Source organism: Lycium barbarum, chromosome 6 (assembly GCF_019175385.1).
Source record: "Lycium barbarum isolate Lr01 chromosome 6, ASM1917538v2, whole genome shotgun sequence".
Classification (NCBI taxonomy): domain Eukaryota; kingdom Viridiplantae; phylum Streptophyta; class Magnoliopsida; order Solanales; family Solanaceae; genus Lycium; species Lycium barbarum.
Window position 1 is genome coordinate 88,524,045 of NC_083342.1, and position 12,278 is coordinate 88,536,322.

The following is a 12,278-nucleotide window of genomic DNA, read 5'->3' on the forward strand; positions in this document are numbered from 1 at the left end:
CAACTGAGTTAATGGCTCATTAAGTCCTTCTTTGACCGTTCAGATTTTTGGCCTATATAAACCATCTTTTTTGGTAAATTGCTTAGACACAAAAAAAATCATTTTTTTTTGGAATAAACTGTGAATATTACCATACCAACAAACGAAAGAACCATTACACCTAAGAGAGCATCTATAGCATTGACCACCTTCTAGGAAGATTGTCAACCACTGATAGACCTCTAGATTAATAACTAGTTATAAAGATCTTGTATAAAAGAACTACATTTCCTACCTCTCTTTGTATCTCTAAATATATTCAGCCTTTCCTTAATCACACTTTGTATCTGTTGAACTACAAAATTGCTACTCACATTCTTCCCTTGAAAAATCGAGTTATTCCTTGCCATCCAAGTGTAGTAGATCACAGCACCATAGACAGCTGCTAATATATCTTTCCTGAGTCGATTCCAGTGCTTAGACTTGATGATCTGCATATCTTCCTGAATTCCTCTATGTTGGACTATAACACCTATCCACCCATGGATTGAATCCCATACTCCTCTTGTCCATACATAGTCTGAGAATAAATGATTTGCTATCTCCATTAACCCATCAGTACACATAGCACACTGATTCTCCTCACATCCCAGACCAATTTCCTGCAGCCTTATTCTAGTAAGCAGTCGATCTAACACTGCAAGCCATAGAATGAATTGGTGTTTTGGTACTGCAACTCTATTCCACACCAGTTCAGCAATGTCCCGTCTTGGTGCTTCTCTTATCAACTGAATATACCCCTTAGTTACTGAATACTTCCTATTGGTAGTGAGTGAATATCGAACATTATCATACCAGGTCAGCATTTGCAGCTTGAGTTTGTTTAGGCTCTTCCATTACCAGCTGCAGTCAGAACCAGGAACATGATTCATGAAGTCATCAGTATTGTTCATATACACACCTTGCACCCATTTAACCCAAAGTATATCCTTTTTCTCCATTATGTGCCAAATTAGTTTCCCAACAGCTGCCATATTCCAGATTTTACACCCCTTAATGTTTAAACCCCCTTGGTGCTTAGGTCTACACAACTTTTCCCAAGCAACCAGAGAGATTTTCTTTTTCTCGGTTGTACTCCCCCAAAGGAACTCCCTACACTTCTTATCCACCTCTTTTAGGACACTTTGTGGCAATATGAACAGTGATCCCCAGAAATTTTGAAGTGAAAACAGGATAGAGTTTATGATATGCAATTTTCCTGCATAGGATAGATGCCTGGTGGATACAGCTCGAATCTTTTCTGTGATCTTTTGACATAATTGATTGCACTCCAATTTATTCCATTTCTTTGGTGATAATGGTAAGCCCAAGTACCTTATAGGGAATGAGCCAACTGCATAGCCAGTAAGTTGTACTATTTCTTCTTTAGTGTCATCATCCACCCAGCTACAAACAGATTAGACTTATCCATATTTGTTTCCAAACCTGTTACTTCAGAGAAATGCATCAATGCTTCCATAATTCTTCTGACAAATGTTGTTTGACCCTTGCAAAAAATCATCAAGTCATCTGCAAATACTAAGTGTGTCAACCCCTGCTGTTTGCACATAGGGTGGTATCTAAAATCTGGCAATTTAGCCATTTTTTCCAAGACCCTTGAGAGGTATTCCATGACCAACACAAATAGCAAAGGGGAAATAGGATCCCCTTGCCTCAAGCCTCTTTTCCCCTCAAAATATCCAAAGCTATCCCCATTCACCTTAATTGAGAATTTAGTAGTGGCAACATACATCATGATCAGGTGCCTGAATTTAGGTGGAAAACCAAATCATTGCATCATCTCTTCTATGAATTCCCACTGAACCATGTCATATGCCTTCCTTAAGTCTATCTTCATCATGCACCTTGAAGAAGTTTTGCTATTATAGTGCCTCATCAAGTCATGTCAGATGAGCATATTTTGGACCATTGTCCTCCCCTACACAAATGTTGCCTGAGTCTGATTCACTAGACTGGGTAAAACCTATTTCAATCTTCCACATAGCATCTTAGATATACATTTGTACACTGTATTGCAACATGAGATTGATCAGAATTAACTAGCATGCTCTGGTTTAGGAACCTTTGGAATTAGAGTTATCACAGTTGTATTAAGTTGCTTGACCATCTGACCATTCCTCATAAATTCAAGAACTGCATCAGTCATTTCCCCACCAATTATTTCCCATGAATCTCTAAAGAAACCACTACTAAACCCATCAGGCCCCGGACTTTTTGTTGTCTTTATACTAAACAAAGCTTCTTTCACCTCCTTTCTTGTGAATTCCTTAAGCAGCTGTACCTGCTGCTCAACTGTTACAGTGGTTCCATTTTCAAAAAACACCCGGGCAGCTCTGCTTCTTTCCACAGTTCCCACTTCCCCTAGTAGGTGTTTGTAGTAGTTGACAAAGATGTTTGCTATTTTATCAGGTTCAGTTTGCAAATGTTGACTCTCATCCTTAAGTTGCATTACTGCTTGTGTCAATCTTCTTCTCTTGATCACTGAATGGAATTAAATGGCATTGTCGTCCCTTAACTTAATCCATGTTACTTTACTCTTTTGTACAAACAACATTTCAGCTAGGTAGCTCAATCTTTTGAACTCTTTGCTTATTTCCTTCTCTTTAGCTTGTATTTGAGTGTTCATTGGGTTCATTGGCATCATATTTTGTATTGCTTTCAGCTTCTCTCTCCCCTCATCTACTTCTTTCTGAATATTGCTGAAAAACTGAGTATGCATCCTTCTCAATTTAGTCTTCGTCATTTTCAGTTTCCTTACGACCTGAAGCATCTTACACCCTTGAACATTATTTTGCCACACCTCCTTCACAATCTCTGTAAACTATGGGTGAGTGCTCCACATGTTACAGTATTTGAAGGCTCTTCTTCTATGAGTTTGTGCTTTAACCAAGTTAATATGCATAGGGCAGTGATCGCTAACCCCCTCATTCAAAAAATGTGTTCTGCAAACTGGCATATTATCAAACCACTCACCATTTGCGAAGGACCAATCAATCTTAGAGAACACTCTGCTTGTATCCCCTTTGTCATTCTAGGTATAGGTGCATCCAATGTGTGGTAATTGTTCAAGCTTACAACTATCCAAACAGCTCTGGAAGTCTACAACCTCAGCCAATGTTACAGGATTTCCCCCAATCCTGTCTTCTCTATTTAGTACTGAGTTAAAATCACCTAGAACCAGCCAGGGGATAGAGATTCCAACCCCTTGTTGATTCAAATAGTTCCATAGTTCTTTCCTTTCTTCCTTCACATTCTGAGCATATACAAAAGTAATATAAAACTGCATTTGTAGTGTTATTTCTTTGACTACACATGTAATAGCTTGTGCATTTTTAGAGTGCACATTTACTTCATACTTGTCGTCCCTCCATATTACCTAAATCCTACCATTGTAGTGAGAGGCATGATTTAAGCAAAACTTCCAGCCCCCAAACATGTTTTCTGCTACAGTCTTTATTATATTATTTTTTATCTTAGTCTCCAATACACCAATTCTGCTTACCTCAAGCTTATTACAGAGGAGTTTGACCTCCTTCTGTTTGGATAGGCCATTTAGGCCTCTAACATTCCAACATAGAATATTAACCATCCCATTTAGGGATAGTCTTAGTACCACCTTTTCTATTAACTCCCTCAGCAGATTGAACTGGTGGATCCTTGTCTTCCCTAATTTCTTGAAAAGTATATGCAGTTTTTACTCCTTCTGACACCTCTGTTTGATTTAGAGGAACATATTTCACCAGATAAGAACCACCATTCTTATGTGCTTGGTTAGTATTTACTGATCTCTGCCCTGCTACTGCTTCCTGCTTATTTTTCCTAGAGTTACTACCCCCAGGTTCTTGCTCAACTTGTCTTGTAGGTTTCTTATTCATCTCATTCTGCTCAGTACATGCTGCTGCTACTTGCTGAACTGGTTTCACCTTTCTACAGTTGGCCTTCTCATAACTATATTTCTGACTGTGTGCACATATTGAAGGTTTCCAATCATATGTAACCCTTTGAGTAATTACTATCCCTTTTTCATTCCTGAATAAAACTTCATCGGGTAATTCAGCACCCACTTTTACTTCAACTAGCAACCTTGCAAAACTCAGTCTCATTTTCCCCTCGGTTTGTTTGTCCACCATCATAGGCTGTCCAATCATACTCAAACCTCTTGACTCCAGTACTTGAAATCCAGCCCCGGAAGTTTAATCCAAATAGGAACAGTCATCAATTCTTCTCTAGATAATTCCATATCAAGTGTCCAAGCTTTTACGATAAATGGCTTGTTATCAAAGTGGTATATACCACCTTGAATAACCCTCAGTTTCCCTTCTTCACTATCAAATCTTACCAACACAATCCCATTCTTCATCATGGCAACCTTATTAATCCCAAGTTTCCTCAAATTTCTCTGTATATACCCATTTAAGACCGCAAAAAGAGGATGGGCTCCTAATATATAGCAGACTATGGCATTTTTCCAGTAGTCTATTTCATCACTACTATCATCTAATTCAATTTCTCCAATCAATTGATCTCCAATACTATCCGAATTCACATATTCAAGTTTAAATCCGGCATTTGAGAGTTTGGATACATCAAACTTTTCCCAAATTGAAGATGCAGTAACAGGTTTGTGCATATTACCTGCTTTAGCCCCATCTAATTCCACCTCCTTAGCCCATGATTGTTTCGAGCTGCTTGATGGTGCCTTCACTGCTTCAGTCCATTCACTCACTCTTTGCTTGACTGGTGTATTTGGCTTGCTTTTAACTGGACTTCCCCTCACTGATTTCTCTCCCATGTTCCCCGTATTTCTTATTGGTATTGGTCCAGATTTCTCAATTTCCACAATTGCTCTGGTTTTCAATATCGTAGTTGGGGGCCCAAATCCTCGAATTGGTGTCTCTCCACCCTTTTGCTTATTAGAACTCCCTAATTGTTGTCTCCTCGCGTTTCGTTCATCGGATTCGAAGTTTCCGGTGGATTCGTAGTCTTCCCTCTCTTACCCACGGTTAGGCGCACATTAGGCTAACGTGCACTGAGAGAGAGAGAGAGAGAGAGAGAGAGAGAGAGAGAGAGAGAGAGAGAGAGAGTCTAACCATCCTATTTGCTCCTAGCACCGATTAATTAATGCTAAAAACAAAACAAAAAACCAAAAAAAAAAAAAAAAACTCCTATCCTATAGTATTTTCTGGGCAATTGTTTGAGCAACCTCCGAACTTTCAGCCACTAGTGCAAGCGTTTGGAAGTGTTGTGGAACCTTGGGGAGCCACCGGTCTTAACAATTTGCACCGGAGTCGGGCCGAAAGAGCTTTCAAATCAGTGACTTACCACGACGCAGCGATTTAATATGATAAGTTGATTCTATCCTTTTATTCAATTTTCTGATTGATATTGTTAATATTTCCAACAATATGTACCAAATCTATACTCCCTCCGTCCCACAATAAGTGTCACCTTAGTCAAAAACATGCATATTAAGAAACCAATAATGCAATGTGAAGTTTACTAAATTACCCCTATCTAATAAAAATAAATTACTTTTACCTTTTGATTAGAGCATGCACAAAAAGTAAACCTTTTGACATAGGAAATCCAACAATACCAAGTTACTATGTGGTTTTTTCAATCATCATTTAAATGTTACTTTATTGTCTAAGGGTAGAATTGAAAAACACTAGCCAATTTATGTTTTGGTTTCCTAAGGTGACACTTATTATGGGACAAAAATTTTGGGCTAAGGTGACACTTATTGTGGGAAGGAGGGAGTATCTATATATATAATATAAAGCTAGACATAGACAAGGTGATGTGCCACCTCACTATGACAAGCATTCCTATTTATCTTTTTTCTCATATTTTTGTCCTTTTCTTTATTTTTCCTTATTTTTTAATTAAATAATTAACCATATTCTACCCTATTTATTGAATTTCATTAAATTCTGTAACAACTATATTAATTCATGGTGTATGACTTCCTATACTAATACATCTATACCGTTACAACCTTTCATTTGCAGGAGTTGGTAGTTCCACTGAGAAGCAAAAGTTTTGCTATTAGCGGGTTTATGCATAAAAAAACTCATTCCATTTGCAAGTCTCATTCGCCACATGCCTAAGAATCTGTTTGTTTCCTACTTAGAAAGACTTTTGCCCCTCTGTTGTTAAACATGGAGAAACATACGCGAATGAGTACAGATATGTTATCTTAGCCTAATTAATTGCACTATATTCCGTATTTCATGCCTATAGAATCTCTCGTTTCCTCCTTTTTCTTCCTTTTCCAGTGGTTTCATGTAAAATCTCTCTTTTACATGCTTTAGTTTTAAATTGTTCAAGTGATTCCTTTTTCGAATCTGTTAATTATTTGTGTTTCTCTTCTAAAATGATTGACTAACATATGGATGTAAAATAAAATTGTGTACTAAAATTAAAAAGCAACAAAGGGCACAAAGAGAGAGAGATAAAGCAAGAGAAAGTGAGGAGTAGTACTTTTCTATTCAAATTTCCGGATGATCTCTTTCATTAAAGGAAGGGACTATTTATAGGCCCCAATTACTTGGAAATGATATCATGCAATAGTACAATTACTTGGGAATGATAGCATGCTATAGGACATCTACATATAGCCATTTACAACACTCCCCCTTGGATGTCCATGCAAATTAAAAATTCTAGTGAAAGAAAAGTACTATACATAGTTATTTGTAATACGCCTTGCTTGTTGCCTCATTAAAAACCTTACCAGGAAAACCCAGTGGGACAAAACCTTGGTTAAGGGAAAAAGAGTGCAGCGCGTATTTACTCCCCCTGTTGGAAACATCACTTAATTTCTCGAAGATGACGCATTCCAATCTTGTATATTAGCTTCTCAAATGTTGAGATTGGTAATGCCTTAGTGAACATATCTGCTAAGTTATCACTTGAGCGAACTTGTTGAACATCTATTTCACCCTTCTTTTGAAGATCATGAGTAAAAACGAATTTTGGTGAAATATGTTTTGTTCTGTCTCCTTTAATGTAACCTCCTCTTAGTTGAGCTATGCATGCAACATTATCTTCGTATAATGTTGTTGGAATATTCCTCTTCAAAGGAAGGCCACATGTTTCTTGGATATGTTGAGTTATTGATCTCAACCAAACGCTTTCTCGACTTGCTTCATGAATGGCTATTATCTTTGCATGATTTGAAGAAGTAGCAACCATAGTTTGTTTTGTTGAACGCCATGATATAGCTGTACCTCCACATGTAAATAAATACCCTGTCTGGGATCGACCTTTATGTGGATCGGACAAATATCCTGCATCTGCATAACCAATTAGTTGTGAATTGGATTCATTTGAATAAAACCCCATATCAATGGTCCCTCGGAGGTATCTGAATATATTCTTAATACCATTCCAATGTCTTCTTGTTGGGGAAGAACTAAATCTTGCTAATAAGCTTACAGAGAAAGCTATATCTGGTCGAGAATTATTGGCAAGATACATTAATGTTCCAATTGCACTCAAATATGGTATTTCAGCACCAAGAAGTTCTTCATCATTTTCATAAGGTCGAAATGGATCTTTATTAATATCAAGTGATCTCACAACTATTGGGGTACTCAATGGATGTACTTTATCCATGTAAAATCTCTTTAAAATATTTTCAGTATATGTTGATTGATGGACAAATGTTCCATTTGTAAAATGCTCAATTTGTAGACCAAGACAAAATTTTGTTTTTCAAGGTCTTTCATTTCAAACATTCTACTGCCTTTGGAAGCTCTTCAGGAGTTCCAATAATATTCAAGTTATCAACATATACAACTATTATGACAAATTTTGATCCAGACCTTTCCATAAAGACACAAGGACAAATTGGGTCATTTTTATACCCTTCTTTCAATAGGTATTCGCTAAGGCGCTTATACCACATGCGCCCTGATTGTTTTAATACATATAAAGATTTCTGAAGCTTTATTGAATAATTTTTCCGGGAATCTTAATATGCTTCAGGCATTTTGAATCCTTCAGGGATTTTCATAAAAATATCATTGTCCAGTGAGCCATATAAATAGGCTGTGACAACATCCATCAAATGCATATCAAGTTTTTCATGAACTGCCAGATTTACAAGATATCTGAAGGTGATTGCATCCACCACAGGAGAATATGTCTCCATATAATCAATGTCAGGTCTTTGCGAAAATCCTTCTGCCATAAGTCGTGCTTTATATCTTACGACTTCATTTTTCTCATTTCATTTTCGCACAAAAACCCATTTGTACCCCACTGGATTTACACCTTCAGGTGTTCGAACTATTGGTCCGAAAACTTCGCTTTTTTCAAGCGAAGCTAATTCAACTTGGATTGCATCTTTCCATTTTGGCCAATCATTTCTCTGTCTACATTCCTCGATAGATTTTGGTTCAAGATCCTCACTTTGTTGCATTATTTCAATAGCAAAATTATACGCAAAAACATTGTCGACAATTATATCATTTCGGTTCCATATTTTCCTGAGGAGACATAACTTATTGAGATCTCTTCATTTTCATTATTTTCAGGTACCTGAACCTCTTCCGACATTTTATCAGTTGTTATGTCTCGTTGCTCTTCTTGAGCAATTGCCTCCATATTATTATCATTTTGATTATTTGCTCCTTTTCGTTTTCGAGGATTTTTATCTTTGAAACCAATCGGTCTACCACGTTTTAAATGTGGTTTAGACTCATTTGCCTTAATTGATTGTCCTACTGGGACATCAACTCGAATTGGAGCATTAGCAGCTGGAATATGAGATTTAGTAATCTTTGATAGGTCAGTGAATGCATCTGGCAGTTGATTTGCAATATTTTGCAAATAGATTATCTTTTGAACTTCAAGTTCACATTGATTTGTACGAGGATCTAAATGAGATAATGATATTGCATTCCAATCTATCTCCTTTTTCAGCTGCTTATTTTCTCCCCCTAATGTTGGGTATATTGATTCATCAAAATAGCAATCAGCAAATCTTGCCGTAAATAAATCTCCAGTCATAGGTTCCAAATATTTTATAATAGAAGTAGATTCATACCCAACATATATCCCCAATCTTCTTTGGGGACCCATCTTTGTGCGTTGTGGTGGAGCTATTGGAACATATACTGCACATCCAAATGTTCTGAGATGGGAAATATTCGGCTCCTGACCAAAAGCTAATTGTAATGGGGAGACTTTATGATAACTTGTGGGCCTAATCCGCACAAGGGTTAATGCATGCAAAATAGCATGACCCCATACCGAAATGGGAAGTTTTGTTCTCATAAGCATTGGTCTAGCAATTAATTGGAGGCGTTTGATTAATGATTCCGCTAGAACATTTTGAGTATGAACATGAGAAACCGGATGCTCAACTGTTATCCTAGTTGATATACAATAATCATTAAAAGTTTGGGATGTAAACTCACCAACATTATCGAGGCAAATTGTCTTAATTGCATAATCTGGAAATTGTGCTCTTAATCTTATTATTTGAGCAACTGATCTGGCAAATGCCAAATTGCGAGTTGATAACAAACACACATGTGACCATCTTGTAGATGCATCTATTAAAACCATATAATATTTAAATGGTCCACATGGTGGGTGAATGGGCTCACATATATCACCTTGTGTACGTTCCAGAAATGCAAGGGATTCAACCCCAACTTTAATTGTTGATGGTCTAGTAATTAATTTGCCTTGAGAACATGCAGCACAACAGAATTCCTTGAATTGAAGAATCTTTTGGCTCTTCAAATAATGCCCGTATGAATTCTCAATTATTTTACGCATCATATTAGAACCAGGATGGCCCAACCGATCATGCCAAATAATAAAATCATTTGAGCTAGTAAATTCTGGTTTACTATGGCATGTGTTTCAACCATGCTAAGACTTGTATAGTATAAGCCGGAAGAGAGAGCGGGTAATTTTTCGAGCACATATTTCTTACCCGACATCATTGTAGTAATATAAAGATATTCAATCTTTTCATCATCTGCAGTCTCAATATGATAGCCATTTTGGCGAATGTCTTTGAAACTCAGTAGGTTTCTTTGAGACTTACTACAATACAATGCTTCATTAATTGCCAAATTTGTTCCTCCGAATAATAATAAATTAACTTTTCCGGAGCCTTCAATTAATCTTGTACTTCCAGATATTGTATTAACATTGGTTTCTTTCATCACCAAATAAGAGAAGTATTTCTTATCTCTTAAAATAGTGTGTGTTGTAGCACTGTATATAAGACATATATCATCGTAATTGATCTTGGGTCCAACTGATGACTGGGGAATTTCCATATTCTTTATAAAAATAAAAGGTATATTATAAGAAATGTGAGAACAAACAAATTTAGGAAACTGCTAGTAATGTAGAAACTAGTAAGACATGATATTTTAGGAAATACACTTAAGAAAAGCAAACTAGTGATAAACATAAAAGTAAACAACAACTTTTCTCATAGTACTATTCCCCAGTGAGATGATCAGTTCTTCAGTCAATATCATCATAGAAGTCTCCAGCTTCTAAATGAGTAATATTTGAGAGGCTTTTAAAACCATCATCTTTATGAGCAAGATTTGCCTCAATATCATCATATGTTTGAGGGAGCTGCTTCATCATCATTATTACGAAAGGTCAAGTGTGCTTCCACGTTATTTCCTCTCCCTTTGAGCGAGGCCTGATAAAGCTTGACAAAATGATCGGGCGTACGACAAATACGTGCCCAATGACCTTTCATACCACATCGGTGGCACATATTAATTTTACCCCTTGAAGGATTATTTTGAGAACCCTTATTGGTCTCTTGTTTATTCTCACCATGCTGACGATAATTATGACGTCAACCATGGCCATGACCATGATAATTATTTTGCCTTCTTTCAGGCTTATCATAACCTAGTGCTGCATTCACTTCAGGGAATGGAGCAGACCTAGTGGGACAGGATTCATGATTTTTCATTAATAGAGTATTATTTTGCTCAGCCACAAGTAGGCATGAAATTAAATCAGCATACTTTTTGAACCCCTTTTCACGGTATTGCTGTTGTAGCAACACATTTGAAGCATGAAAAGTGGCAAAAGTTTTCTCCAGTAAGTGTTCATCAGTGATAGTCTCTCCACACAATTTTAATACAGAACTTACTTGATGGATAACAGAATTATAATCAGTTATAGTTTTAAAATCTTGGAGCCGGAGATGCATCCAGTCATATTGAGCTTTCGGTAATACCGTCAGCTTTAGATGTTCATATCGATCCTTCAAATTATTCCACAATTCAAGTGGATCTTTCACAGTTAAATATTCAGTTTTTAATAATTCATGGAGATGATGACCAAGGAAAATCATAGCCTTAGCTTTATCTTGACTTGATGATTTATTTTCCTGTTTAATAGTATCCTCAAGACCTTTATCCTCAAGGTGAATTTCAGCATCAAGGACCCATGATAAATAATTGTTTACGGTAATGTCAAGTGCCACAAGTTCAAGCTTTGATAAGTTCGACATAGTAGCTATCATAGAAGATAAACGAGTTAGTTAAATACTTTTGGAGATATTAATTAGACTATATATATAGATTAATAAAACCATACCAATAGAGGAGTATATCTAAAATTTTAGAGTGAACAGTAACCGTCCCCAAGCATCAAAAAGTGAGAACTATTCCTTGATAATTGTTCGTTAGGGACATCAAGATTTTAACAGTGTTTCATAAGAAAATAATAGCAAGCTTAATCTTTAGAAAAGACCATGTCAACTTAGTTAATGAATAAAAAGAAAACTGACCAACAAAGCAATTACAAATTAAAAGATATGACTATGTTTATATAGTGTTACGAATAAGGAACACCATTTACCCATTAAAGTAAAATCTTGATTTGTGAAAAATAAATGGATATAACACATACCTTAATACAACTGAATTTTGGCGGAATTTGATTAGAGCTTCGTGCTGATAACGTGTTGTAAAATAAAATTGTGTATTAAAATTAAAAAGCAACAAAGGGCACAAAGAGAGAAAGATAAAGCAAGAGAAAGTGAGGAGTAGTACTTTTCTATTCCAATTTCCGGATGATCTCTTTCATTAAAGGAATAGGCCCCAATTACTTGGAAATGATATCATGCTATAGTACAATTACTTGGGAATGATAGCATGCTATAATACAATTACTTGGGAATGATAGAATGCTACAGGACATTCACATATAGTCATTTACAACAATGGATAATT

General features: G+C 36.4%; 3 protein-coding genes across 3 annotated transcripts; all 3 read right to left on the reverse strand.

Annotated features, from left to right (window-relative positions):
* Window positions 1–233: 233 nt before the first annotated feature.
* Window positions 234–1,771, reverse strand: LOC132644165 (uncharacterized). The gene is made up of 3 exons (XM_060360744.1): window positions 1,465–1,771; window positions 880–1,372; window positions 234–798 (listed from the first exon to the last, which is right to left on the reverse strand). Exons 1-3 carry the CDS (start codon window positions 1,769–1,771, stop codon window positions 234–236), a joined length of 1,365 nt encoding a protein of 454 aa, XP_060216727.1.
* A 5,081-nt stretch (window positions 1,772–6,852) lies between these two features.
* On the reverse strand, window positions 6,853–7,659 carry LOC132644166 (secreted RxLR effector protein 161-like). Its single transcript, XM_060360745.1, has 2 exons — window positions 7,174–7,659; window positions 6,853–6,984 (listed from the first exon to the last, which is right to left on the reverse strand). The coding sequence occupies exons 1-2, from the start codon at window positions 7,657–7,659 to the stop codon at window positions 6,853–6,855; spliced, it is 618 nt and encodes a 205-aa protein (XP_060216728.1).
* Window positions 7,660–10,888: 3,229 nt separating this feature from the next.
* On the reverse strand, window positions 10,889–11,554 carry LOC132644167 (uncharacterized). Its single transcript, XM_060360746.1, has one exon. The coding sequence runs from the start codon at window positions 11,552–11,554 to the stop codon at window positions 10,889–10,891; it is 666 nt and encodes a 221-aa protein (XP_060216729.1).
* Between the last annotated feature and the right edge of the window lie 724 nt (window positions 11,555–12,278).